General features: G+C 53.0%; 12 protein-coding genes across 12 annotated transcripts; 6 read left to right on the forward strand and 6 right to left on the reverse strand.

The window, feature by feature from the left end:
• Positions 1-82: 82 nt before the first annotated feature.
• BDW47DRAFT_111062 (SAGA-associated factor 29 family protein) lies at positions 83-1,971 on the forward strand. Its single transcript, XM_024813860.1, has 3 exons — positions 83-524; positions 635-1,163; positions 1,297-1,971. Exons 1-3 carry the CDS (start codon positions 338-340, stop codon positions 1,577-1,579), a joined length of 999 nt encoding a protein of 332 aa, XP_024669044.1. The 5' UTR covers positions 83-337; the 3' UTR covers positions 1,580-1,971.
• On the forward strand, positions 1,972-3,801 carry BDW47DRAFT_111063 (GTP cyclohydrolase II). The gene is made up of 2 exons (XM_024813861.1): positions 1,972-3,326; positions 3,386-3,801. The coding sequence occupies exons 1-2, from the start codon at positions 2,121-2,123 to the stop codon at positions 3,413-3,415; spliced, it is 1,236 nt and encodes a 411-aa protein (XP_024669045.1). The 5' UTR covers positions 1,972-2,120; the 3' UTR covers positions 3,416-3,801.
• Positions 3,802-4,085: 284 nt separating this feature from the next.
• Positions 4,086-6,402, forward strand: BDW47DRAFT_111064 (bZIP transcription factor). The gene is made up of 2 exons (XM_024813862.1): positions 4,086-4,806; positions 4,877-6,402. The coding sequence occupies exons 1-2, from the start codon at positions 4,305-4,307 to the stop codon at positions 5,962-5,964; spliced, it is 1,590 nt and encodes a 529-aa protein (XP_024669046.1). The 5' UTR covers positions 4,086-4,304; the 3' UTR covers positions 5,965-6,402.
• Position 6,403: 1 nt separating this feature from the next.
• Positions 6,404-8,012, reverse strand: BDW47DRAFT_111066 (NAD(P)-dependent oxidoreductase). Its single transcript, XM_024813863.1, has 5 exons — positions 7,758-8,012; positions 7,508-7,696; positions 7,065-7,396; positions 6,838-6,975; positions 6,404-6,739 (listed from the first exon to the last, which is right to left on the reverse strand). Exons 1-5 carry the CDS (start codon positions 7,773-7,775, stop codon positions 6,472-6,474), a joined length of 945 nt encoding a protein of 314 aa, XP_024669047.1. The 5' UTR covers positions 7,776-8,012; the 3' UTR covers positions 6,404-6,471.
• A 7-nt stretch (positions 8,013-8,019) lies between these two features.
• On the forward strand, positions 8,020-10,227 carry BDW47DRAFT_111069 (actin-related protein 2). Its single transcript, XM_024813864.1, has 7 exons — positions 8,020-8,305; positions 8,367-8,413; positions 8,474-8,617; positions 8,729-8,954; positions 9,023-9,588; positions 9,643-9,720; positions 9,775-10,227. The coding sequence occupies exons 1-7, from the start codon at positions 8,287-8,289 to the stop codon at positions 9,859-9,861; spliced, it is 1,167 nt and encodes a 388-aa protein (XP_024669048.1). The 5' UTR covers positions 8,020-8,286; the 3' UTR covers positions 9,862-10,227.
• Positions 10,228-10,693: 466 nt separating this feature from the next.
• Positions 10,694-12,166, reverse strand: BDW47DRAFT_119850 (DMT family transporter; the record flags this gene model as incomplete). The annotated part of the gene is made up of 3 exons (XM_024815408.1): positions 10,694-10,953; positions 11,045-11,790; positions 11,853-12,166. The coding sequence occupies 3 exons, from the start codon at positions 12,164-12,166 to the stop codon at positions 10,694-10,696; spliced, it is 1,320 nt and encodes a 439-aa protein (XP_024669049.1).
• Positions 12,167-13,217: 1,051 nt separating this feature from the next.
• BDW47DRAFT_133844 (putative MFS transporter) lies at positions 13,218-15,918 on the reverse strand (the record flags this gene model as incomplete). The annotated part of the gene is made up of 12 exons (XM_024817941.1): positions 13,218-13,738; positions 13,809-13,937; positions 13,994-14,183; positions 14,238-14,323; positions 14,403-14,563; positions 14,611-14,717; positions 14,765-14,938; positions 15,009-15,226; positions 15,289-15,339; positions 15,407-15,491; positions 15,559-15,743; positions 15,885-15,918. 12 exons carry the CDS (start codon positions 15,916-15,918, stop codon positions 13,524-13,526), a joined length of 1,635 nt encoding a protein of 544 aa, XP_024669050.1. The 3' UTR covers positions 13,218-13,523.
• A 1,043-nt stretch (positions 15,919-16,961) lies between these two features.
• Positions 16,962-18,380, reverse strand: BDW47DRAFT_69200 (aldo/keto reductase family protein). The gene is made up of 3 exons (XM_024819625.1): positions 18,278-18,380; positions 17,612-18,203; positions 16,962-17,544 (listed from the first exon to the last, which is right to left on the reverse strand). The coding sequence occupies exons 2-3, from the start codon at positions 18,144-18,146 to the stop codon at positions 17,024-17,026; spliced, it is 1,056 nt and encodes a 351-aa protein (XP_024669051.1). The 5' UTR covers positions 18,147-18,203; positions 18,278-18,380; the 3' UTR covers positions 16,962-17,023.
• Positions 18,381-18,529: 149 nt separating this feature from the next.
• BDW47DRAFT_111078 (aspartate/glutamate racemase family protein) lies at positions 18,530-19,534 on the forward strand. Its single transcript, XM_024813865.1, has one exon. It carries the CDS (start codon positions 18,559-18,561, stop codon positions 19,438-19,440), a length of 882 nt encoding a protein of 293 aa, XP_024669052.1. The 5' UTR covers positions 18,530-18,558; the 3' UTR covers positions 19,441-19,534.
• A 211-nt stretch (positions 19,535-19,745) lies between these two features.
• BDW47DRAFT_111079 (gamma-tubulin mipA) lies at positions 19,746-21,787 on the forward strand. Its single transcript, XM_024813866.1, has 8 exons — positions 19,746-19,768; positions 19,846-19,886; positions 19,981-20,093; positions 20,149-20,202; positions 20,279-20,461; positions 20,521-20,724; positions 20,776-20,862; positions 20,914-21,787. Exons 1-8 carry the CDS (start codon positions 19,761-19,763, stop codon positions 21,586-21,588), a joined length of 1,365 nt encoding a protein of 454 aa, XP_024669053.1. The 5' UTR covers positions 19,746-19,760; the 3' UTR covers positions 21,589-21,787.
• BDW47DRAFT_111084 (oxidoreductase, short-chain dehydrogenase/reductase family) lies at positions 21,783-23,197 on the reverse strand. The gene is made up of 4 exons (XM_024813867.1): positions 22,976-23,197; positions 22,491-22,929; positions 22,180-22,424; positions 21,783-22,108 (listed from the first exon to the last, which is right to left on the reverse strand). Exons 1-4 carry the CDS (start codon positions 23,028-23,030, stop codon positions 21,921-21,923), a joined length of 927 nt encoding a protein of 308 aa, XP_024669054.1. The 5' UTR covers positions 23,031-23,197; the 3' UTR covers positions 21,783-21,920.
• Positions 23,198-23,904: 707 nt separating this feature from the next.
• On the reverse strand, positions 23,905-25,080 carry BDW47DRAFT_69262 (uncharacterized protein). The gene is made up of 2 exons (XM_024819626.1): positions 24,536-25,080; positions 23,905-24,138 (listed from the first exon to the last, which is right to left on the reverse strand). The coding sequence occupies exons 1-2, from the start codon at positions 24,999-25,001 to the stop codon at positions 24,014-24,016; spliced, it is 591 nt and encodes a 196-aa protein (XP_024669055.1). The 5' UTR covers positions 25,002-25,080; the 3' UTR covers positions 23,905-24,013.
• Between the last annotated feature and the right edge of the window lie 826 nt (positions 25,081-25,906).

Here is a 25,906-nt window from a genome sequence, read left to right on the forward strand (position 1 = left end):
GCATGCCAAGAAGGATCCCCGGCCCCATAATGAACACAAACAACAGCGTCATCTCTCATCCATTACTCCTCCACCTTCAGATCGCTCTTCTTCCCCTCATTGTCGCCCCCATAGTCAGAGACAGGGAGCCGCCCGTGGAACGCGCAGTTCTTCTCATCAGGAGATAGTCTCTGCGTTCGAGTGGGAAGAGTTGATTCTGCAGAAGCAGCCGAGGGATTCAACACCCGGTGGGACGGCTGTTCATACCACTCCGAAACAGAAGCTTCAAGCTACTCAGGAACGGAAGCTCGTGCTTCTAACAAAGCCGCTCGCTCCCCCTGTATCTTCATTCGGGAACATGTCGCGTAATAGGCCGAGAGGCCCTCCCGTGCCCCGTGACAACGGGCTGGCCGTTAACGAGGAAACGGACATGTGGAACCGCATCCTCCAGGACCTGCGCAAGGCCAAGGAGAAAAATGACAAGCAGAAAGCCTTGTCAGAGCAAATTACCGCGTTGAATGAGAAGATTGGCAAAGATGGTAGCAGTATGTTGATCTATCTCCGATTGCCATTCCCCCCCAACACCGTCTGCTTTCGGCCTGTTATCGATCGCATCTTCTACTACGGACCTACATGTCATCTAACCATCAAACAGAGCCAAGTCTCACCGAGCACAATCAGCTGGACACTCTTTACCGGCAGATGGCCAAGTTATGCGAAGAGGAGCGGGCAATCCTCCAAGACGAGCCCAGCGATGTCATCAAGAACCTGGGCCTTTTGACCGCCCTCCGTCAGGCCTCCGAAGCCGAGGCCCCGCTCGCTCGAGCCACGGCGCTGTCCAAGTCCCGCAAGAAGCGAAACGACATGGACAGCTCGGCCACCGACTCCCCCGGCCCCTCCGGCGCCGTTGGGTCGGACAAGGCCAGCCGCATCAAAGGCGGTGTCCAGCGGAGCACCAGTGTCTCGAGCACGCAGGCCCGCGAGGGCCGCGACAGCCGTGACAGCGTGTCGGTGAAAGCGGAAGAGGGCACCGAGGGCACCAAGGGCACGCAGGCCGAGCGTAACGGGATCCTCTCCATCGGCGCCGAGGTGGTGTTCAAGCATAACAAGAACAAACAGGGAGTGGAGGGCGAGGGGATCCAGTGCATCATCAAACAGATCTCTGGCGACGGCCAGAAGAAACGGTATGTAACTTTTATACTTTTCCTTTTGTTTTGTTTTTTTCATCCCAACTCTCTCATTTATATTGTTCATATTTATTTATTCTTTATCTTTATTTTCATCTCAGACATTCGACGCATGACTGACTCCTGACAGATATGACGTCCAAGATCCGGAGCCAAATGAAAACGGTGAACAGGGCGCCGTCTACCGGACTACCGCGGCCTCCCTAATCCCCATCCCCCGCGCAGGGACGACCCTGCCCTCGTACACCACGGGGAAGCAAGTCCTAGCCCGGTACCCGGACACCACGACCTTTTATCGAGCGGAGGTGATGGGTCTGAGAAAGGAGGCCTACCGTCTCAAGTTCGAAGGCGAAGAAGACGACAAGGAGATGGAGGTGGACCGCCGGTTTGTCCTGGACATTCCCGGGAAATGACGCGTTGGGAGGGCGTATGAACTTGTCCTTTTTGATATTTTCCTTCTTTCCTCCTTTCCAGGTATCTGGGGAGTACGGTGATACCCATTGAAGGATTTACTATTATTAATTGTCCGATTTTGGTTGTCCTCTGGTCGACGGGGGTTGCACTGCGTTATGGAGTTTGGGGTTGAGTGTCGAGCGAATTGTCTTTTTAGCAGTGCTGGTTTCTGAGATATCAAATTGACACTGGGATATCAACGATCTTCCTGGAAAGTCTGTATGGTCCATGTGCCGTGTAGAGATGATGAAACTTAGCCGGCTGAGTCAGCCTCCAGGAATCCCCCCGCCGAAACGGCTATCCCGAGGGTCCGAAACACATGCCGTTCTGAATGACTCCGACTCCTGAGACTCTGGAATCTTCCCTACTCCATTGATTTATTATCTTTGCAAATCCAACAATTGCTTCGGAGTGTCCCTTGCCTCCAAGGATGACCTTGGTCACTCTATAATTTCGATCCCTCGATTCTATCATTCCCCCGCAATACTATCATCCCACACCATGTCGAATCTCCCCTCCCACGCCTCCCCGACCCTCACCGCGCAACAACCCTCCTCCACCCCGGCAGTAGATGATGACCTGTCGCTGAATGCACCATCGGATGAGGCACAGTCGTCTCGGACCGCCAGGGTCGAGGATCTCCGCAACGATGCGGCCAGCCACATCCGCAGCCTGGGCCAAGACCGTGGCGACATGACCCCCGCCGTCCCCGGCTCCCTCCTCTCCCCGTCCTTCACCCCTCCAGCAACCCCCGGGGGCACCTTGAACCAAGAGCAGCTCCTCAGGGATGTGAACGCGCAGCCCGCGACCACGGGCAAGCGGCCCAAACTTCTCCCCCGCCTCCCCTCGGTCGAGTGCATCGTGCGCGCGCGCATCCCCACCACCAATGGCGCCGAAATGTTCCTTCACCTCTACCACAACGACCTCGATAACAAGGAACACCTCGCGATCGTGTTCGGAAATAGCATCCGGAGCCGCAGTCTGGACAAGGTGCGACCGGGGGAGACGGAGATGGACCGCATGATCCGGGGGGCGTACACCGGCAAGTTGCACCCCGGTCGCCTGAGCAGCTGGGACGAGGAGACGGGACCAGAAGAGGGATCCGCGACAGCTGACGGTCCCCTCCCCGTCCGTCCGTCATCGGCGCAAGGCAATGCCAGCCAGGCGCCACTGGTGCGCATCCACTCCGAGTGCTACACGGGCGAGACGGCGTGGTCCGCCCGCTGCGACTGTGGGGAACAGCTCGACGAGGCCGCCCGGTTGATGTCGCTCCCGATGGAGACCCTCGCGGCGGTCGCGGCGCAGACCGAGGCCGCCCTCCCCGTGCCGTCCAACACGTCCGGTGGCGTGATCGTCTACCTCCGGCAGGAAGGTCGCGGGATCGGCCTGGGGGAGAAACTCAAGGCCTACAACCTGCAGGATCTGGGGTCGGACACGGTTGAGGCGAATTTGCTTTTGCGCCATCCTGCGGATGCCCGGAGCTATGGTTTGGCCACGGCCATTCTGGTCGACCTGGGCCTGGGCGCCGACGCCAATTCTCACGGCATTCGGCTCCTCACTAATAACCCGGATAAGGTGCGCGCGGTCGAGGGCCCCAACCGGGAGGTCCAGGTGAAAGAGAGGGTGCCGATGGTCCCGTTGGCCTGGAGGTCTGGGGGGAAGCTGGGGATCAAGAGTATAGAAGTTGAGGGCTATTTACAAACCAAGGTTGGTTTTCTCTTCCGTTGTTATTCCGCGAGAGTTCAATTGCTGACAACATTCTACAGATCTCCAAGATGGGTCATATGATTCAATGAGAGCTTCTCTCTTTTTTCTTCTTCTTCTTCTTCTTCTTCTCTGCTCTTCAGTTGCTGTGTTCCTGGCTCTTTTCTCGTTCTATATACTCAATGTTCTGTTCATGTTCATCCTCCATTGGAGCTTCTGTTGTCATGAAAAGCGCAGCGTCATTGACGGATCCGATCCTGTAAATCTCCCCTTTCCTCTTTCCACCTGGATCTTGTGTTTTTCTTTGGGATTTTGGTTACTATGGTTGGCATTCTTTGGTGCGTGTCTCGCTCCGGACCAGGTTTCTTGATGATCTATTTTTATTTTCTCATATTGAGTCACTGTGGATACCGCCGTATCTTCTTGAGTCAGTGGCTCGGCGTTTAATTTCAAGGGGTGTTCGTTCCATGATAGAGAGACATATCTTCCATATGATTCTTGCTGATTTCCAATACTTTGAAATTACCAATTGGGATGGTTGCTATTGCCACTCGCGTCATCCTGTTCCGAAAGTGACCCCAAATCCGTAGACATCTAAGAAATAGAATCGACCGGTCGGTGGTGAGGATTAGGTTTGGGATATATTCTCCACCGTTGTATGAGTGGTTGGACCGACCGCTAGAAACTCCACGCCTGCCGAGCCGACTCATCTCACCTTCTCCTTCTTTCTCCCTTGTTCGTCTTCGATAAGATCATCGTCCTCGCCTCCGCCGACATTGGAGGTTCTTACAATAATTTTGCCACACTCACCTTGATCGCCCTTCTGCTTCACTCGTCTCGACCAACGCTTTCCCCTGGAGGTCCCTCCCTCACTGACCGGATTGCTCTGGGAATTCTCGACTGCGCGACCCCTCCCATCTATCGAGCGCTTCCTGCGCATGTGAATGGCCATTCTCGATCGATCACCACGCGAGCGAGGCAATGGCCACCCGCATCCCTAATATCGATGATCTAGCATCATCCGCGGCTGTCGAATCCGCTTCGTCCATCCCCCACTCCACCGCCCCCTCCTCCGCGCCCCTCGATCCTGACTACGTCAAACTGGAGACATCGCCCACACCGTCCGGACCCAACTCCGCCGACGCGGACACGCCGGGAACGGACGGATGCGGTCCGGCGGGGCGAAAGCGCAAGCTGAACAGCATGTCTGCCCGCGGGGTCGCGAATCTCACTCCCGACCAGCTGGCCAAGAAACGGGCCAACGATCGGCAGGCCCAGCGCGCGATTCGGGAGAGGACCAAGTCTCACATTGATGCGCTGGAGCTGCAGGTCCGTGAGTTGAGCTCCCAGAAACCTTTCTTGGATCTGCAGTCCGCGCTCAAGCAGAATGAGGCGATCCAGGCGGAGAATCGCGAGATTCGACGGAGTTTGAAGGCGATGATGGACATTATTCAGCCCCTAGTGGGGAAACATGAATCATCCAGTTAGTTTCCTCCTCCCTCCTTGTCTCTCTCTGCCAACGTCGAAGTATGGGAAGTTGACTCATCTTCAAGATTCTCCGGCGACGGGTTCCGCTCCGGTTCAGACATCGATAGCCCCCTTGTCCACCTCCTCCCTCCTCGAACACCATACATCTTCTCATAATAGCCATCGAACGGCCCCGCCCGATCAATCCTTCTCCGAATCCATCACCAGCACTCCGTCTTCCACGCATTCAGCGCCAATCTTTGGGACGAGCGGGCGCGGGAGTGCGACAGGCCCTGCAGGGGCTTCCTTCCGCATCGCATTCGACTACCAGCGCCATCACCTGGCCCATGGGCTGGACTTTGGGGCCGATGAGCGAATGGGCTTCGACTTCCTCCTCGACGCATCGCAACGGGTCCCGCGAGTGGAGAGCTTCCATCGCTCGGCAGAGACCGTACCAACGGTGCAGATGACGCCACCCTCAGCATACCCATCTCCCAGCGAGGATCAATCGGCGTCGGCTCACCAGACGCCAGTGCGCAACATCCCGCCGACGTGCACCCTCGATGCGATCCTGCTGGATTTTCTCCACAATCGACAGCGCCAGGCGGCCAAAGGCGTGCCCAGGCAGAAGCTAGTGGGCCCTCCCTATCCCAGCGTGTCGTCGCTGCTCAACCCCGAAATGAGCGTCTACTCGCACCCGCTGTCCAAGGTGTTCACGGACGTCCTGCGCACATTCCCGGATATCTCGTCGCTGCCCGAGCAAGTAGCCGTGCTGTACACGATGTTCCTCCTGATGCGGTGGCAAATCTACTCGACGCCAGAGAACTACGACCGCCTGCCGGAGTGGCTGACGCCGCGGCCGTCGCAGATCCTCACCCCGCACCCAGCCTGGATGGACTACCTGCCATGGCCCCGTATGCGGGACCGGGTGATCATGGCGCACAAAGAATACCCGTTCGAGAGCTGGTTCATCCCGTACACGCGCACCCTGTCCGTCAACTGGCCGTACGAGCCGACAGACTGCCTCCTATCGACGGGTGACAGCGACGAATTGATCATCAACCCGGTATTTGAGCGCCACCTGCGCAACTTGCACAATTGGACACTGGGCCCGGCTTTTGTCGATGCATTTCCCGGCTTGGCCGAGACGGCCAGAATCAAGAATACCAGTTGAACGTACCGGAGTCACCCTGCTATTCTCTTCCCGCAGCGTTTGCTCAACGCAGCAGATCTCCACTCATTGGGCTTAATCGTGGATTTGTTGTCATTTGGCCTGTTTCACAAGGGCGATTGACTCCTGGGAGTATATATATACTTCCCCAACTAGGCCCCGCGATCCCTGATCCGGGTCGCAGTATGCATCAAGACCTGCGTCTGGCCTCTGCAGTCTCGTCATGGCTACTTTGCTGTTACCTCGTGGCATTTCCCACGGTCGGGGCCGGATCTTGTAGCGATACTGTATAGATATCACGGCATGAGACGCGCACACGCGTCCGGAACCTGTGCCACCACCTTTTAATTACCTTCTCTGTAAATTTATATAGTCAAGACCCGTGACTTGGCGCAGTGACAGAACGAGCGACAATTAAGGAAAACTACCTTGATAATCAAGACCTCATCTATCCTACACTGTATTGATATCTAGTTCACACCATAAACGATGCTCCATACATAAATCCATCTACTGCTCATTCCCACCCCTACTCTTTTCATTCCAAAACTCCATCCCAGCCTTCTGCCGCAGAACCCCATACATAGCACTACTATCGAGACACTCGCCGGCGTAGTCACGCGCCGCCTCCATGTTCTCCTGCGCGATCTCCAGCCCAGGCAACTCGACGTTGTGGTCTTTTGCCATTGTGCGCGCGTGGTTCGCGTCTTTGATGGCGAGCGAGACGCCGAAGCCGGGGCGCGTGCTGAGCGAGGGGGCGTAGGCGCCTGTTGTTAATCTATTCTTCTTTTAGTATCTTTGAACTTGGTGGTTGGGGTGGGGGATAGAGTGAAAAGAAGGGAAGGGGGTCGGGCGGGGAGAAAGGGCGCAAATTACCGCTTGGAGTATCCTCCTGCGACAGGCCCAAATGCTTCCCCGATGAGCTCTTCCATGGGCGCGGTTCCTAGGCCTGTTCGTTCAGCGAAGACTTGGGCTTCGCCGACGGCTTCCATTAGGTTTACTGTGACGATGTTTCTATGATATCATTCGTCAATCAATCAGTTTCTGTACCCATACGGATAAAAATCAACGTAAGGTAAAGGAAAAGAGAAAAGGGGACAAACCCAGCAATCTTCAAAAGCGACGACCGCGTCGCATCCTCCCCACACTCAATCACCCTCCGGCCCATAACGCCATCAATCAGAGGACGCACGGTGTCGGTAGCACGCTTGGGCCCCGCCATCGCGAAGACCAGCTTGCCGTCGACGGCGATGGGGTTCCCGCCGAAGACTGGGGCGGCGACGAAGGAAGCTTGTTGCGCGGCGAGCTTGGAGACGGTCAGCCCGACGGTGTGCGGGTGCACGGTGGAGCAGTCGACGAAGATTTTGTCTTTGAGGGAGTGCCCGGATTGGAGGGCTGTGGTGATGAGGTTTTGGAGGACGGTGTCGTTGGAGATCTTTATTTGGGTTATCATTTCGTTGGTTCATATGAAATTGTGGCTCATTCTTGGGTGCAAGTATCGGCTACTATGTATGTACCGATACTCCCCGATAATGGGTGGACACACCATGGTGAAGATGATGCCGCACTTGCCGACCAGCTGCTCAAAGCTGGACGCGGGCGTGCCACCCAGCGCCTGGAGGGCGTCGCCGCGCGCCATGGTGCGGTTGTTGTAGAGCAGGCTCAGGGCATTTTTGGTGGCTAGGTGCCGTTGCAGGTTGTTGGCCATGGCCAGGCCCATGGACCCGAGGCCGTACTGTTTTCGTCAGTATTCTGCCCTAGGCTTATCGTGTGAGTGTGGAGGAGGTTGAACATACCCAGCCGATTCTGGTCATGTTGTGACGTAGGATTTGCTTGCTGGAGATTGATGTCGAGAGTGTATCAGATATCAAGTCTATCAGCGGTTGATATAGACGGAGGTGCTGGATACCCGCCGGGTGGGCCCGGTGTCGGCCGGGCGCGGGCGTACGGGGTTCGGGGGGTCGTGATTAGTGTATATACCGACCGTTGCCACGAGTCTACACGATTAGCATTAATATCTGTCGGAGTAGCTGAATTGATCGTGGGGCATAGGATTACAGATGTTGTTGTGTGGAGATGAAGAAGGGAGAGGTGTCTGCCTCAGGCAGTGACGGAACAAACCAAGCAAACGGCGGTGACTGCGTCTCCTGCTGTTCCCCTCATATCCATCCTCTCCTCCATCTTAGACCTTCCCATCATCCCCCCCATCTTGTCTCTCGATTCCACCTTTGGATTCCTCTGCTGCCCTCTCATGACGGTTTCCTCCTCTCGTACCGGAATTGACTAGATTGCTTCCCCCCTGAATTCCTTTCCCCCTCTTCCATCATGGCGGATATGCCCATTGGTGAGCTCCCCCCGGGTTACGTATCCCGCCCGACCCTGGTTAACCAGCTCTCCCTCCCCAGTGCTCGACGGAGGAACCGGTTTCCTCAAGGTTGGATATGCTGCGCAGGTATGCTCTCTACTGTTCAGGTACTCCTGTAATTATTTGGAACCCGGTTGACCTTCGCAGAACTTCCCAGAGCACCAGTTCCCCTCGATAGTGGGGCGTCCCATCCTGCGAACTGAGGAGCAGGCTGGAGACATCGTCGTCAAGGATATCATGTGTGGTGATGAAGCCGCTGCCGCCCGCTCCATGCTTCAGATCAGCTATCCTGTACGTTCGCTCGTCTACCGCCCCGAGTCGACCATTCCCGCCATGAGCCAGCCCCCTACTATCCTAGCTCGTGCCCGCTCCGCTGCTAACCTACGACCTCCGCCGCCATAGATGGAAAATGGTATCGTGAAGAAATGGGACGACATGCAACATCTCTGGAACTACACCTTTTACGAGAAGATGAAGATCGATCCCACGGGTCGCAAGATCCTCCTCACCGAACCTCCCATGAACCCCCTGAAGAACCGCGAGCAGATGTGCGAGACCATGTTGGAGGGCTACAACTTTGGCGGTGTATACGTCGCCATTCAAGCTGTGCTTGCACTGTACGCCCAGGGTAAGTGCGCTGGATGAATAGTCATGCTGGATCCCGTTCGGAGACTGTCGGATTGACCCCCCGTCTAGGTCTCAGCAGCGGAGTGGTCGTCGACTCCGGTGACGGCGTCACCCACGTCATCCCCGTCTACGAATCCACCGTCCTGAACCACCACATCCGCCGGCTGGACGTGGCCGGTCGCGATGTCACCCGTAACCTGATCGCGCTGCTGCTGCGCCGCGGTTACGCCCTCAACCGCACGGCCGACTTCGAAACGGTGCGCCAGATCAAGGAGAAGCTCTGCTACGTCTCCTACGACCTGGAGCTGGACAAGCAGCTCTCCGAGGACACCACCGTCCTGGTCGAATCCTACACCCTCCCCGACGGTCGCGTCATCCGCGTCGGCAGCGAGCGCTTCGAGGCCCCCGAGTGTCTCTTCCAACCCCACCTGGTCGACGTCGACCAGCCCGGTATCGCCGAACTGCTCTTCAACACCATCCAGGGCGCCGATGTCGATGTGCGCTCCAGTCTGTACAAGGCTGTCGTGCTCAGCGGTGGTAGCAGCATGTACCCGGGTCTGCCGTCGCGATTGGAGAAGGAGCTGAAGCAGCTGTGGCTGACGCGAGTCCTCCAAGGAGATCCGGAGCGGTTGAACGTATGTTGATCTTCCTCCAGACCTATCATCCTGGTCTTTACTAATTTGTCCCAGAAATTCAAGGTGCGCATCGAGGACCCGCCCCGACGGAGACACATGGTGTTCCTGGGCGGAGCTGTGCTCGCCAACTTGGTACGAACCCTCAAAACAACCCTCCCCTATCCTCCTTATCTAACTCTCTTCCAGATCGCCGACAAGGAAGACATGTGGGTCTCCAAGCAAGAGTGGGAAGAACAGGGCGCTCGCGCCTTGGCCAAGCTCGGTCCGAGATAAATACGAAACCGTGGCATTCCTCCCTCACCACCCCTCTCGCCTCTACCCTCCAGTCTAGCACCCAGACAACCCACCCCCGCTTCCTGTTGACGCCCGGTTCTTTCGCCCTCGCCCTCCCTTACCTAGACAACGTCTCATGACCGGTCACCGCTACATACATGGAAGGACTCAACGTCAACCAGGCTCTTCGATACTATTCCCCCCAGATCAACATCAACCTTTTTCTTTTCAATTTTCAGCTTTTTTTACACTTCCGTGTCCCCCGTTTTCAATGTAGCTAGTATATAGAAAAATGTGCACCCGGAGTGATACGGGACCTGTGTATACTTTGTGGGTAGTAAGAGGTATGCAGTGTAATTGGATATACGATAACGCTATACTGTATATATTATATTAATTTTCCCGACCAAGCAGGGAGACGGAAACAACGGATGACAGAAGGGGAGAGGGATCTATCCATTGAATTGAAGAGAAGGGGGAAAAAAAAAAAGATAAGCGCCAGCTGATGCTTGTAAAAATCAAATGAAACAAAACAGACAGATAGAAAGAAAGAAAGAAAGAGAAAAGAAACCAAAGGATCAACGAATAAACACTATCTATACCAGATGAGACACGTTGTTTCTATATATGGTGAGCGGGTTAGTGGAGGAGAAACTTGTAAGAAACAACCACTCTCAAGCACAGGTGTAGAAAGTAAAGAGGAAAAATAAAAGAAGTAAATCTTGTAAATGAAACATGTAGTAGGTAGGTAGGTAGGTAGGTAGGAAAGTCTATATACTCTCAGAAAGAAATGAAAAAAAATAAAAAAAAAAAACAATCTATATAATATACTTCAATCATCACTCCCCGACTCAACCTGCTCGTTTTCCACCTTCTTGAATCGCTCCTCGTTCATCTCGCGGTAGGTGCTCCAGCTGAGGAGGAAGAAGGCCACTATGATGAGGACGCCGCCGATGATGGAGCCCATGGAGAGGGGCTGGCCGGTGCGCATCCAGTCGACGATGGCGACGAGGAAGATGGTGAGGAGGGCGGCGACAGAGGAGAGGACGGGGGAGGTGAGAGAGATGAGGACGAGGAAGGCGCCGGAGAATGCTGTTTCTTGTCAGTTCAATGTCTTTCTCTTGTTTTACAGAAAACTGTGAAGGAGCCTGGTTGTTGTGGAGAGAAGGGAAATGGAACTCACTGGCGTTGGCGATGACGGAAATGACGAGCAACCAGGCTGCTTCGCCCGTGGGCCAGCGGAAGGTCTCCAGACCCAGGACGTGCAGTATGGGCAGCGGGATCCACAGAACGGAGAGCGTGAAGCAGCCAATGAGGCTGCCAAAGGTGTTGGCGAAGATCATGCTCCGGCCGGGGCTGATGCCCTCCGGGGGGCAGGCGTATCGCTTATACAGGACCTCGTAAAGACCATACAGCACGCTACCGATTCCGATGATGATATTTCCCAGCAATCTATTTCGCGCCTCGTCATGGGGTGTACCCACCGTGCCGTCGGGCGTCTTCTTGCTCTCGGTGTGACCTCCGTAGGCGACGATGAGCACGCCGACGATGGCCACTCCCACCGAGAACACCTTGTCAGCGCGAAGCTTGTCCTTGAGCAAGGGGATGGAGAACGCGTAGGCGAAAAAGGCGGAGCAGTTGTAGATGGCTGTCAGATCACTGGCGGTGGTCATGTTCACGGCCACATACCACGACCCACCGGCGACGGTGAGAGCGCTGGTGACAAACACCGTCATTTTGAGCAGGTAGGGAATCGGGGACCGGCGCGAAGTGGGATGAATATCCTGGGCCTCCACCATCTGCCCCGTTGTGCGCAACAGGAAGACGTGGCGCCGCCAGAATGCGTCCCATGTCATTTTCCGATTCTGTAACCGCAAGATCAAGAGCTGGAAGGGCCAGAGGAGGGACCATGATCCGTGCGTGAGGTAGCTGTTGGTCCGAGCACATTGGTTAGGCATCTCCCAAAAAAAAAAAAAAGAGGGCCAACTTACAGCATGCAATACGGCTTGTCCCAGCCCAAATCGTGCTGTATATAGACGGCGGTCTCAGTCTGAACGACAAAACTGACCAAACTCAAGACCAGAAAACCAGATGCGATAATATACTTGCGACGGGTGGCCCGATCCGCCGTATGCTCCGGGCTCCTACTGCGGATGGTGGGCCGCCGGGTATGGTGCAGCATGGGCCTGCCTTCTGCACCACCATCGCGATGACTGGAGGTCGACAGTCGCGATTGTTCCTCCTTCAGCAGCGGCTGATTGGGGTGAGCGACCTCCGTCGACTGCCGCATGGGTGGCCGATTCATTTCGTCGTCGTCCGAATCGTGATCGTAATCAGAGGCATCAGGGTGATGGTGGGGTTCGGAAGAATCGAGAACGGGGGATGGGCTGTGATCCTCCCTCCTACCCGGGGATTGCGTGTTCGTCGCTGAAGCCACCTTGTATCGATCTCAGGACCGTTGCCCTCGCATCGAGCTATATAAGATGCCGATCGACAGAAACTAAACAGACACGACGCCCCGATCTGGTACCGGGGGGGGAATGCCTGTACAGGATGGACGGTGTGGAATGCCTAGAGAATGCTCGGCACTCAATCGAAAAGGCTAGTCGCTTACGTCGACAGACGAAGTAAAAACGAGGGGATGGTGGAGTAAAGAGCCGTAAACTCCATACAGAAGGTATTTCTAGAAGAATGGAAGAGTGGTATGAGTCCAATTGACAGTCAAGTCATGGAGCGAAGTTGTGCGTGGCTGAAGCCGAGGAAAAGAGATATGGCGGTAGATGCGGGTTGCGATAAGGCCAGGCTCCAAATGGACTAAACCGATTAACTCAGGGGGAATGAGGCGTTGCAATATGACATAGAGGGATGGTATTTCGAGATAGAACCATGGATGAAAAAAAAAAGAAAAATATCTAAAATATCAATCACAGTGTGTAAAAAGACCCAAAATATGGAAAATGACAAGCACCGAGAGAGTCAAGGAGAGGAAAAGACAGATGAGAAGAGGCGAGAGATCCAGTTACGTTGAATGCGGCCGATCGGACGGCGCTAGTCCTGTTCGGGGAATGCACACGTGACCCACCGGGGTCCAGCCCAATGACCTTCCGTTCCGGGACTAGTGCCGCAGCTATCCGGCTGACTCATCTATCCACCGCAATCACGAACGGTTTCGGATATTTGTGTAATTTGTATAACTTCTCTGTCTGAATACTGGAGATACTATCTAGACATGATCAGGAGACTCCTACTCTCGTTGTCTCTCAAGATTACTGATAGGCTGACCCGTCCAGCCCCGATCGCCCACTCGTCATGACATCCTTCATTCCATCTGACCAAAAACACCAGTGGAAAACGATCGGCGCCACGCGATCACAGGGCTGTGTCCAAAGGAATGATGGTGAACTGGCCCCCCCTTACTGTCAGAATCCCTACCAACGCGGCACCCATGTTCAATCTTTTAGTCATATGCCCAGAAAAAAGACCAGGAACCACTTAATTACTTGTCCTCCAGACCTCCACATCATTCAGTTACCTAACGCCGCCACGGAAATGACTAACCACGTCTCATTCCGCCCCTTGACCCTTTGCGCCGAGCTTCTTGGCCATGACCAATATGCTCTCTCCCCCAGCCATTACGTTGACTGGGACCCGCCACCCGGGTTTCAGTGCGCAAACCGAAAGTCCAGTCGTCTGTTCCCCTGGTCGGTCGTCGTGGCAATGTAGTCGAGTCGCTGGTCTGTTGTCATGGCTGTCCATTGTCGGTCGCGATTGCGGTTTCGCAGCACGTAGTATCCTTTTGTCGCGATGTAGAGGACGATGTTTGTGCAGGCTATCCCTAGCAGAACGCGGTTCCCAAACGCATAGCGAGGTTTATCCCCTTCGCACGTCAGCCACATCTATCTATATACGTGTGTCGGTGACCCACCGGGGAGACACTCGACACTCACAGTCCTGGTAGACGTTTGACGCCATAATGCCCGACAATTGCGTGCACATGTTGTACAGTGCGGCGGCCATGGCCCGAGAGCGCACGCTATTCGAGTTGCGGGAGTTCCATCCCGCCTGAAGAGCATGGGCTGGGGCTGTCAGTCACTGGAGGGTCGACGCTAGAGATATCTCTATCTGAACGTACCACTCGGATGGGACAGCAGGAGTGTGAGGATCGTCCATGCTACCCACTTGTTGCTCTGGCTGAAATCCACGACGTTCATGTAGATCAGCAGGGGTAGGACCCAAATCTGCGCGACAACCCCCATGAGAGCGAGTGATCCCAGCGCCTCCGCGGTGTAGGTCAGCAGGATCTTGGTCACTATCGCACCCAGCTGGCTGCTTGTCAGCATGCCTCCATTGTGAGCGCCTCGTGGAGCTCGTCTTACATTGTACGGGATGGCCAGCAGGATCGTGTCGAAGGTGTCGAACCCATAGTCCCTCATGAACAGAGTGAAGTACTGTGACACCGTTGCTGCAGAGCAAACCACCATCATCAGCCTAGTTCACCCGGGAGGATCCTGGCATAGCCGTCGTGGGGCACGTATACTGACTCTTTGGCAGTAAAAATGTAAGCCCAACTATGTATAGCGGCCACAGGTCGAAATCCGAGAGGCTCTTAAGTACGAGCTTAGGTGTCAGCGGTTGACGATTGTGCATCGTGCCTTTACTCGGGTCTTCTCTGATCAGGCGATTAACCAGAACGACTTCTTCCCTGCTGACTGTCAGTATCGAATACTGTACATGTGTAGCCGTCCATACCGTTCTGTAAACCAGCCCTTCTTCCCTCGGATCCAGTTCGCCGTCTGCGTCGGCGATGCAGGAAGATACAACACAGATGTGATGCCCAGTACCAAAGTGAGCAGTCCCTAAGTGGGTTAACCAGCGAGTTCTCTCTCCATATCCACCAACATACCTCGATCAAGAAAAGCCAGCGCCACCCTGCAACACCACCCACGCCACGCAGGTGCAAAATCCCATAGGCAAGAAATCCGGCGAGGATGTCAGCCATCGAAAGCCCGGCATACCAAAAGCCAAGACGAATAGACAGCTCGTGGTGTTTGTAGAAATAAGAAAGGTATAGGATCATCTAGGTCAGCTATATCATCAGCGCATTTCTTTCTTTGAACCTCTCTTTTCTTTTCCTCTCTCAAACCCACCGTCGGTGTAAACCCGCCAGACAGAATCCCAATCAAAGCCCGACAAGCCAGAAACGACTTTCTCCCCGATAGCCAAAACTGACAACAGGCCACGATCGACCACGATGACATCTGGATCGGCAGCCACACGTCCGCTCCGAGTTTCTTGCCGAGACACTGCGCGGGGATCTCGCTGAGCATGTAGCACAATCGGTAGATGGTGTTGCCCAGGTTGTAATCTAGAATCGTCAGACCTGTCGTTAATAAGAGGGCCAGCCATGTGGCACTCGAAGGAACGTACCGTCTCTCGTCAAGTTGAGATCGCCCAAAAAATTATCCGCGTTGGCTTGCTCTACGGACAGTCAGTCAGTCAACTCACAGCCCAAGCGCACAAGACAAACAAATAAGATCCAACATACGCAAATTCGACCGATCCAGCTCCAACGCCGTAATCATCAAACAAGCGCCCACCATAATGCGCATATCCAGCTTCCGAACAACTTTCTACCGCACATCAGCCAGCTTGACCTAAAAATTATTGCATGCATCACAAAATCAAGTGACAACACACCTTCTCTTCCCCCCACGTCCACCTCGCCGAGGGATCAAACCGGTGGATATTCTCCCAGTCCGGCCGTGGTTGATACTCCTCCGCAAGATCGGGGTCGTCGAACACCGACGGCTGGGTGGCTATCGCGTTTGGATCATGCTGCTTGGATCGGCGGAATCGAAATCCGCGACTGGTGGATGGTTCGCCTAGCGGTGCGCATTTTGAGTCGGGGGTTTTGGATGTTTTTGTTGTTTCTGTGATGCTTATTGTGGTGGCTTTGGCGTGTTTCTCTAGGTCTGATGATGATGATGATGTTGTTATTGAGTTGTCGTCAGCAGTTGATGTACCCTTGGGAAGTGGGCTGGCTATAGCGAGGGACATGTTCTTAGGGTTAGGTGTGGATTTCTATACGGTATGACAGGCAAATGTATAGAGTTGATTAGGATCGGGGCGACCTCATGCTTCAGTTATATAGTATCGCTCCTGCGTGGTATCGAGATTCAAGTTACGGCGGAAGGGGAATGATTTGATTTAACTTCCATGCGAATGGATTAGTTCATCTCCACAACATACCACGCGATGCGATGTCTTGAAGATATGGACCATTACCCAAAGCAGCAACCAATATCACCATGACTCCTAACGTCGAGATGAGATCAAATGAGATAGACCCCTTGACACAGGTCTCGACGCCACGGTTGGACTGGGCTCCTTGGTAGCCGCATAGGAGGGTCTCAGTATACGGGGTGAGGGAATCGGTATCATGGCAGGGAACCATCGCACCACGGAGTTCCGCATGTCAGGCCCTGAATGCACACCCTCCGAGGCTTTCGCGAAGGGTTGTGATGGTCACGTTACGCTAAAGGCTATGCATGTATGTCTGAATGTTTCAGTGTCATTCTTCGCTTCACGAGCGCCGGGGTAGAGAAGAGAAGAGAAGATAAGCCCAATGTAACCGACCGATCTCTCGACGAATATCCGATTCACTAGGGCAGGACAGGCTGCAGAATGTGACTATGGACCAAGTTCTCGTGTGAATCTCGTGATGTGCTTTTTGGCATATCGCTCATGCTTAAGGTAAGGGCCGTCGCTGCGGGCTGTGAGGATCCAGATGGTCGAGTAGGAGCACTCTAGGCCCCTCGGCCTCCCGGCCTTGTGAGGTGGAATTCCATGATCCTGGCTAATGCACATGCGCGAGAATCTGGGTTGAGATTCTCGATTGGACTTCGTGCAGGGCGTGTACTAGGGCTCTGGCATGTTGGGGTTTGCTTTCCGTCCTTTATTGGAGTCCAGTCGGGACTGACTAAATGTTCCGATCTTACCTGTATTTTGTGGTCTTTCAATTCTGGGCTCCCGGTTTAAAATAGCTTATCCTCAGTAGAAGCTTGTTACATCCCTCGGATCACGGGCTAGAGCTCAACAGGTGCATAAGATTGCTATCTATGTAGTGGCTGGTCCCAAGGGCTAGTAGCCATTCTAGAGCCGTCTAGGCTTTCGCCTTCGAACTGAATAGAACCTCCTGGGTGTCATATGTGTATTTCAGATCCAGGTGCCAATAATCGGGGGCTGTTGCCTTGGTAATCAGCCACGCTTGGTCGAGAACGTCCACCACCTCTTGAGGCAAGGGGCCCTTCTGGACGTCCCGGAGGTTACTTTCCAGCTGTGCGAAACTGCTCACTCCGAGAATAATCCCATCGCGACCTTTCCCTTCCATGTTGAGGGCAGAGTGGTGGTGCGCCCAGCGGATTGCGGTTTCAGGGAGCGTCAAGCCGTGCTTTTCGACGACCGGCTCGATGACCCGCAGAGCCTCGAACGTCGAATCCTTGAAGTACCGCTTGCGATATACCGCGCCAGTGTGCGTCTTATCGCTGTAGCGGCCATCTTCGGGAATAACATCCTTCGACTTGTATTTACCGGAAAAGATACCTCCGGCAAGGGGGTTGTAAATGACAATGTCGATACCGTAGCGCTTGCAGGCTGGCACAAGTTCGGTTTCAATGGAGCGCGCTGCAGTGGCCTAGGTCAGTAGGTGTGTAGTGCAGGGTGCACCTTTTGCACTTGTCGCAAAACTTACTGATGGCGTTGTACATGGCTTGGTAGATGGTTGGTCGCACCCAGCCGCGCTCATTGCACATGGTAACGATCTCGGCAACTTCAAAAGCCGTATAGTTGCTGAGACCCAGCTCGACGAATTTCCCCTCTTTGTGCAACTCGTTCACGGTCTCCAGAGTCTCCGCAAAGGGCACCGACCGGTCCGGTGCATGAAGATAAAAGATATCCACCTGGTTGGTACCCAGTTCCTTCAAGGAGAGTTCAAGGCGCTCGCGGAGAACGTCGGGTTTGTGTCCACCGGGCGTTATAGGGTACCACTTAGTTGCCAGAGTCAAACCACGCTCCTTCCATTTTGCCTGGGCTGTGAAGGCTTCTTGTTCTCCACCAATATAAACCCGAGCGGTATCGACCTCGTTGAAGCCCTGCTGCTGGAAGTAATCCAGACACTTGTTGAACTCATCCAGCGATGTGATCCGCGCACCTTTGGACTCGTCCGGCCCAAAGGTCATCAGACCAAGGATGGCCCTAGGAAGGGGGTTCTGAGCAACCAAAGGCATTTCGTTCAAGTATCGTGATGAAAGCTGTGGGACTGAAGACCGGAATGCCACGGATTGCTGTAAGATAGCGGGGTAACAACATTGTCAGACAGGAACGATGCAGATTCATAGTGGGTTGACGAATGGCTTACAGTAGAGTTATATTTTATTGTGTCTCTCAAGATCAATTTGATCAAAAATAAAACGACCGATTACAAGATGGTGGAATGGAAGTACGTCAGTAGTTGAATGAGGTGAAACTGGGAGGAGATGCCGGGCGATAAGCCGTTCCCCGCATCCATAAATCCATTACCTCCGCTGTATACTAATGCTATCTCCACACTCCCACGGCCACGATACAAATAGAACGAGTTTGTCTGGATACCACAGTCTATTCAACACTGTTTACAACTACTTCCTTACTATCGGAACCATGTCTACATCAACTAAAAAGCAGTTCTCGATCCTGGTTATCAACCCAAACACATCCACCCATATGACTGATGCGTTATGTCCCATAGTGGAAGATCTCAATTACGCCAACATCCACTTCGACTTCTTCACGGCTCCAAGTCAATCAGTCACTTTTCCAGACGGGCGTGTCATTGATGGCATCCCCAGCATCAATTCAGGCGAAGATTCCGCCAAGTCGGCTTTACATTGCAAGCCCTTCGTGGAGCCACTCCTCCCCAAATACGATGGGTTTTTGGTGGCATGCTATTCGGCTCACCCCCTCGTGGGCATGATCAAAGAAGATCTGGCGAAAATGGAAGCAACCGATACTAGAGCCTTGTCAACCGCGCAGTTTAAGAGGAAATACGTGACGGGAATATTTGAAGCCAGTATTGTGGCGTCTTTGTCTCTGATCAGCTCCTTTCAACTCACGGGGTCTCAGGACCTCCAGAAATCCCAAGCAAAGGACACGTTCGGGATAGTTACTACCGGCAGTATCTGGAAGGAAGAGCTCGGAAATGCTGTTGCCCAAATGCTTGTCGGTTCTGGCGGTCAAATGGACTCCTTGGGTCGCTTCGCTGGCGTGGAGACCACCGGACTTACCGCCGTGGAACTGCACACCACTGCCCCAGAGGAAGTGAAACGACGGATCATAGAATCCACCGAAAGATTGATCAAGAGCACACCCAACCCGCTGTCCGCGATCTGTATGGGCTGTGCCGGGATGGCAGGGATGGAAGACGCAGTACGAGAAGGTTGTGTCAAGGCATACGGTGTGCAGCGAGGGAGTCAAGTGAGCATCGTTGACGGCGTTGTCGCTGGCGCTGGGATGCTGGTAACGTCGTGTAAAGCACGGTTCTGAGCACCGACTAGTATGGGCTGTTGCTATCCACCTGTGGGTTTTGTATATATAGATACAGCTGATATGAGCTGACCCTTATACTCGATGTGACCTTTAATGTATATTTGTATCATATTATGATAACATAGTAGTCAAGGGCATTTTTACAAAAAATCCTCAAAAGATAATGGTTGTTATACTTATCTTCGTTATGTTTGTTCTCTGTCGGCAATATTAATATGCCTCAGGCACCAGCCCGCCTGCCACCGCAAGGAAGTTTCCCCGCGGATACGCGCTACGCGTGCGCAATGAACTCAACCACTTTCGCTGGTTAAGCAAAGATGCCCAGGTATGTCCACCATCCAGTGTCTCCCACCAGTTGATTTATTGTGTACATATTCGCGAGAATACTAATAAACCATGCAGGGAAATAATCACCATCCAGGCCGGCCAGTGCGGCAACAACGGTATGAAACCCGCAAAGCATACGATCGATCTTCCCAGCCCAACTCGAGCCCCCATTTCGATAGCCCGCTCATGCTGATGGATTGTAACTTGCAGTCGGTGGGCAGTTTTGGCAACAGCTTTGCCAAGAGCATGGTATCAATCAAGATGGAAACCTAGAGGAGTTCGCGACCGAAGGCGGCGATCGCAAGGACGTGTTCTTCTACCAGGTGCGACACTTCGATGGGTGGTCGTGGAAAGCACGCTGACGTTGAATATTTTTAGAGCGATGATACACGATACATTCCCCGAGCGATCCTACTTGATTTAGAACCTAGGGTACGTAACCCACCTAGGTGATCCCGGCATGCTTCGTTCTTCAACGCACAGCGCACTAAAAGTCACCGGCCTACAGGTTCTCAACTCCATCCAAACCGGACCCTACAAGAACATCTACAACCCCGAAAATTTCTTTATTGGAACACATGGCAGTGGTGCAGGGAACAATTGGGGCGCCGGCTACGCTGCGGGTGAGCATGTGCAGGAGGAAATATTTGACATGATTGATCGGGAAGCGGACGGCAGTGACTCTCTAGAGGTTTGAAACTCCGGGATTTTGCTTGCAAATGAGCTGTGTGGCTGACGGTATCGCGGTAGGGGTTTATGTTTCTGCATTCGATCGCAGGCGGTACTGGCTCCGGACTGGGAAGTTTCATTCTGGAGCGCATGAACGATCGATTCCCCAAGAAATTGATACAGACATATTCCGTTTTTCCGGACGCGCAGTCGGCAGACGTGGTGGTCAACCCGTACAACAGCATACTCACGATGAGGCGGTTGACGCAGAATGCCGACTCGGTGGTAAGGCTCTACATCTGCGATGTATACGTTCGGAGGCTAAATATGACATAGGTTGTGTTGGACAATGGCGCTCTGTCGCGCATCGTCGCCGACCGGCTCCACGTGCAGGAACCGTCGTTCCAGCAGACTAACCAACTTGTAAGGATCTAGTACCGGTAAAATGCGAAGAGTCCAAGCTAACAGAAGCAGGTCTCTACCGTCATGTCCGCTTCGACCACCACCCTCCGCTACCCCGGGTACATGCACAACGACCTCGTCGGGATCATCGCCTCCCTGATCCCTACGCCACGCAGCCACTTCCTCCTCACATCGTACACACCCTTTACAGGCGACAACATCGAACAGGCCAAGACAGTGCGCAAGACGACCGTCCTAGACGTGATGCGTCGACTGTTGCAGCCCAAGAACCGCATGGTCTCGATCAACCCCAGCAAATCCAGCTGCTACATCAGCATCCTCAACATCATCCAAGGTGAAGCCGACCCGACAGACGTGCACAAGTCCCTGCTCCGTATCCGCGAGCGACGCCTCGCATCGTTCATCCCATGGGGCCCGGCCAGTATCCAAGTTGCCCTGACGCGGAAGTCGCCCTACATCCAGAACACGAACCGAGTGAGTGGCCTGATGCTGGCGAACCACACATCCGTCGCGACGCTGTTCAAGCGGATCGTGCAGCAGTACGACCGGCTGCGGAAGCGCAACGCCTTCCTAGAACAGTACAAGAAGGAAAGCCCCTTCACCGACGGTCTCGGCGAGTTCGACGAAGCGCGAGCAGTAGTAATGGATCTAATCGGGGAGTACGAAGCGGCCGAGAAGGAAACGTATCTGGATCCGGATGCTGGCAAAGAAGAGATGGCCATATAGATTCCCCTTTTCTCTTTTCCCTTGTTCTATGATGATTTCCTGAAGTTTTTCTTTCTTTGCTACCGCTGGTCAGTGATTCGGTTGTCGAAGCCAAACAGGAGTGTTCTATTTCGACTGGCACAGGCGTTTTCCACCTGTTAACATCATTTATCTCTTTATCACAGTATGTACGGCGCAGAATTGATTAGGTAAAATGAAATGAAGATATGACTGAATTACTATACTATACACGTTTGTTTTCTTATAATCTTGTTTCTCGAGTACATATACTTTCAATCACCACATACACCTCCAAAAACCAATGACGTCAACAACCAACCATATGGCCTCCCTCACCCATTCACCACAACACCCCCATTTGGATGCAGCGACTGCCCAGAGATATAGCTACTATCCGTACTCGCCAAAAAAACAAAACAAGTAGCGATCTCACTCGGCTGGCCCGGACGACCCATCGGCACCGCATGCAGCTGCTCCATCGCCGAGCTAGTCATCGTCGACGGGATGAGCGGCGTCCAGACTAATATTCCATTAGCACCTTGTTTACAAACAGTCTAAACAATAAAAAAAATGCTGGGAGAGGGGACATACCAGGGCCGGGACAAATGCAGTTCACGCGGATCCCGTTTCCAATCTGCTGGTTAGACAGGCCGCGGGTGAAAGAGACGATGGCGCCCTTGGTGGAGGTGTAGTCGAGGAGATCCGGGCGGCCGATGTAGGCGTTGATAGAGGCGCAGTTGATGATTGTTGAGCCGCGTTTCATGTGTGGCAGGGCGTATTTGGAGAGGTAGAAGTAGGGGTGGATGTTTGTGTCGAAGGTTTTGATCCATTGGTCGCTTTTTTCATTAGCATCTGGGTGTCTCAAAAAAGGAGGAAGGAGAGATGTATAGGGGTGTACACACTCATCAAGATCACGAATATCATCAACCATATTCTGATAAGCAGCGTTATTAATCAAGATGTCAATCCCACCGAGACACTGCATCGCGGTATCGACGACCTTCTGGCAGTTCGCCTTGCTGCGCAGGTCCGCAGCCATCGAGTAGCAGTTCTGGCCGGCGTTCTGGACGCGCTTTTTAGTCTCGACAGCGTCGGACTCCTCCTCTGGGAGATGGACGAGGAGAGACGAGGCGCCCTCCATGGCGAAGAGGATGGCGATCGCGCGGCCAATGCCGGAGTCGCCGCCTGTGATGACGGCTCTCTTGCCCGTGAGCTTGCCGGCTGCTTTGTAGGTCTGGTAGCCGCTGTCTTCGGTGGGGACCTGGGTGGATGTGGGTTTTGGGTCGCCCATTTGGGATTGGAGGCCGGGTTGTTTCATGTGTTGGACTGGGGGGTTGTGGCCTTTTTCATGTTAGTATGGCTTGAGAAGGTGTGTGTATCTAGTTACCGGTCTCGAATTGGGACTGTGGTCCCTTGGACGGCTGTTCAACGTGTTGCTCCATGGTGCTGGTCAATTGATGTGATTTGTATTATTACAAGTCTTGATGATGGGAAAGGAGAAAAGTTGATTGAAGGTAGCTCAGCTGTGATATACCTTGGTTGTGGCGGTTGGACATCGTTGTGTCAGTATGACGTTTGTGTTTACAGCTTGCTGGATCCGGCGGTGGAATCCGGCGACCGAGAACAATCATTGTCATTTTATCATGCTTACATCCTATTACCGGGGTTTCTGAATAACAATCAAGAGGATATAAGAACAAGTTTTTATTTAAGCTCTGTTGTGGTCTATCCAGATACTCTTGTCGCATCTGGAACCTGCCGCAGCATGGTAACCTGCTATGAAAGCTCAAACTCATTGGAGTACTTGTTTTCTCTGCTAATATAGGCGAGCTAACGTACATAACTTTCTTAGAATTTCACAAGCATTGGCAAAATGGAGAACTAAGACGACACAAGAGGTTTCAGAGCTTGTAGTGGGTACTCTATATTGTATGTGCCTGAGGCTGCCTAAGTCCATGCCGCCTGGTGGATTTTCGTTTCTACTATCTTGAGTTGACGATGTGCATTATATCCCTATCTCGTGCCCGTCGAATACTCCGTTAGCTAGAAGTGATAACTACGCCCGGCCTGGGCGTACATTGCAACTGGTTCCAGACTCCATGGTTGGTTACATAGTACGTCAGTATAAATCCCGTTAGCTCTATCATATGGTAGGTGAATGGTGTATCTAGTCGATAGCTAAATTCCCCTCTAGAATAGAAGTCCATTGATCACATCATAGTTCAATTGCTGTACCCTACATCCTCCCCGAGGATCACCTTGTCGGACCGAAATTTCTCACAAGTGATCCGCCCGGCTCGGATGCATTGGGATACATAGGTGAGCCTGCCGGGTTCCATCCTGCAGCGTCAGTGCGAAGGCCAACGTGACCCCCTCGTCATAATTGCCTTTGTAGGCCGCGGGACCCATAGCACTACCTAGACTTTTATATAGGACGGAAAGTGGAGACCGGAGTGAAGCGCCGGCGCAGACTTCCAGTCGACGTATTCGTTTCAACATCGTGCAGGAAGATAGTTCCTGGTTTGCGTGCATGGCAAGCGACCAAACCACCTAACAAACGAAACAAATCCTCAGCACACCTATCTTCCATCGTGTAGGACATAAGACACCGTGTCACGCACCTAACCAACGATCTACCCAGTGCAACAGAGTGGAGGTGAAGATCAGGCATCCAGGCATGCATCCCCAACCCACTCCTTCAGGAATCACTCCGGGTCCCCGTCTGGCTGTCTACCTGACCCACTTGGACGATGTGGTATCAACGCTAAAGTGATGGACAAAAATGATCTTCTCTCAAAAGACCGCTGCATCCTCCTCACCAAAGAGATTTTTTTCTTCGCTTCGCATGAACTATGAATGAGTGGGTGGTGCTTGGTCTGACTGTCCCGACAGCCTCATTTTCGGGGAATCATTTTGGGCATTGAACGACTCTAACTAACCTACATACTTAGTTGTGATTTGGGGTCATTTTGATGGGTGCGGGGATACTGGAGTTGGAGTTGTCGACCGATTTTCAACCAACGAGGGCCAATTTCGTTGCCTTCCCCGTAGTTTAACATTTTCTGAGGAGTAGTCGTACGGACATGGGAGCACGCGTTAGAGTTTGGATACATGACTGGGTCTGACCACCTTGTTGTGTCCTCTACACGAGATGATATAGTCACTCTGATCCACACATTGCATGTCTCAGGATCAGCGTCCTGACCGCATTGTCGAAAAGAAAACAGAACAAAGAAAAGAAAAGAAAAGAAAAGAACAGAGATAGGTGAAAATTGGAAGCCAGGAGGAAAGGATCCAGGATAGAGGTAACTGATGCAGGGCGCATGGGAGATGGCTGTCACGTGGCGGGCGTTGGTCACATTCGAGGGGCGCCATCCAGTGCAGGCCAGATCATTAATTGGCGATGAATGCATCGTCAAGGTACACAGATGGATCTCTCTTCTTTTCTTCTTTTGTTTTTTTAACCTCTTGTTGAGATTGGTTTATTTATGATTTTTTCAGTCTTGATTCTTTCCTCTCCAGAGGGAAAGTTATACCAAAAATAAAGAGGAAAAACTAATAAATAGAGTCTATAAAATAAGTAGAAAGTTAACAACACATGTTCCCCTTGTATAGGTAGAAGGTGAGGTGGCGTGGTGTGCTGGGCGATTCCACATGACGAGTTCTCATAGTGTACTCCGGAGACAGATAGGGGTCATGACCCCAATTACTACTATAAGATCCGTCTAGTTTAGGATCTGTTTAGGATGCTGAGAACACATGCATCACTGATTTGGATATACTCGGCCAGACTATAATTATAGAAACATGGTGGACAATAATCACATTGATATTACGGATAGATAGGGAATGAAGCCAGGAGGGAGGAAAGAGCAAAAAAAATTAAAAGTAAAGAATGCTCAGATCATCCCAAGCACGACATGGGGGCAAGGGATGTCGTCCGAAAAGGGGAGATAACAGCATCCATGATCCATCATGATCCGGTCTGAAGAACCCATCTATCATCTGTTCAAACTGGTTTATTACCGCCACTTTCCTTCCTTCTGGATTCATCATTCTCCTCCTTATTCATCATCCATCACCCATTGTCTGGTACCGACCCGCGTGCGCATCCGGACAGGATCCAGAATCCAGAACCCAGCCAGATATTGGAGACCTTTGACGATGATGGAAGTTTCTGGCTCCACCTGACTCCCTATTACTCCCCGGGTAATTTGCCTCTTTATCGGGTTAGATTGACTCCAACCTCTCTCTATCCAGGGCCTGTAGGACGTTGGGAGATTGATAGTGACCTCCTGGGTCGGATGATGGCATACAA

The sequence above is a fragment of the Aspergillus candidus genome (assembly GCF_002847045.1).
Source record: "Aspergillus candidus strain CBS 102.13 unplaced genomic scaffold BDW47scaffold_52, whole genome shotgun sequence".
NCBI classification, from domain to species: domain Eukaryota; kingdom Fungi; phylum Ascomycota; class Eurotiomycetes; order Eurotiales; family Aspergillaceae; genus Aspergillus; species Aspergillus candidus.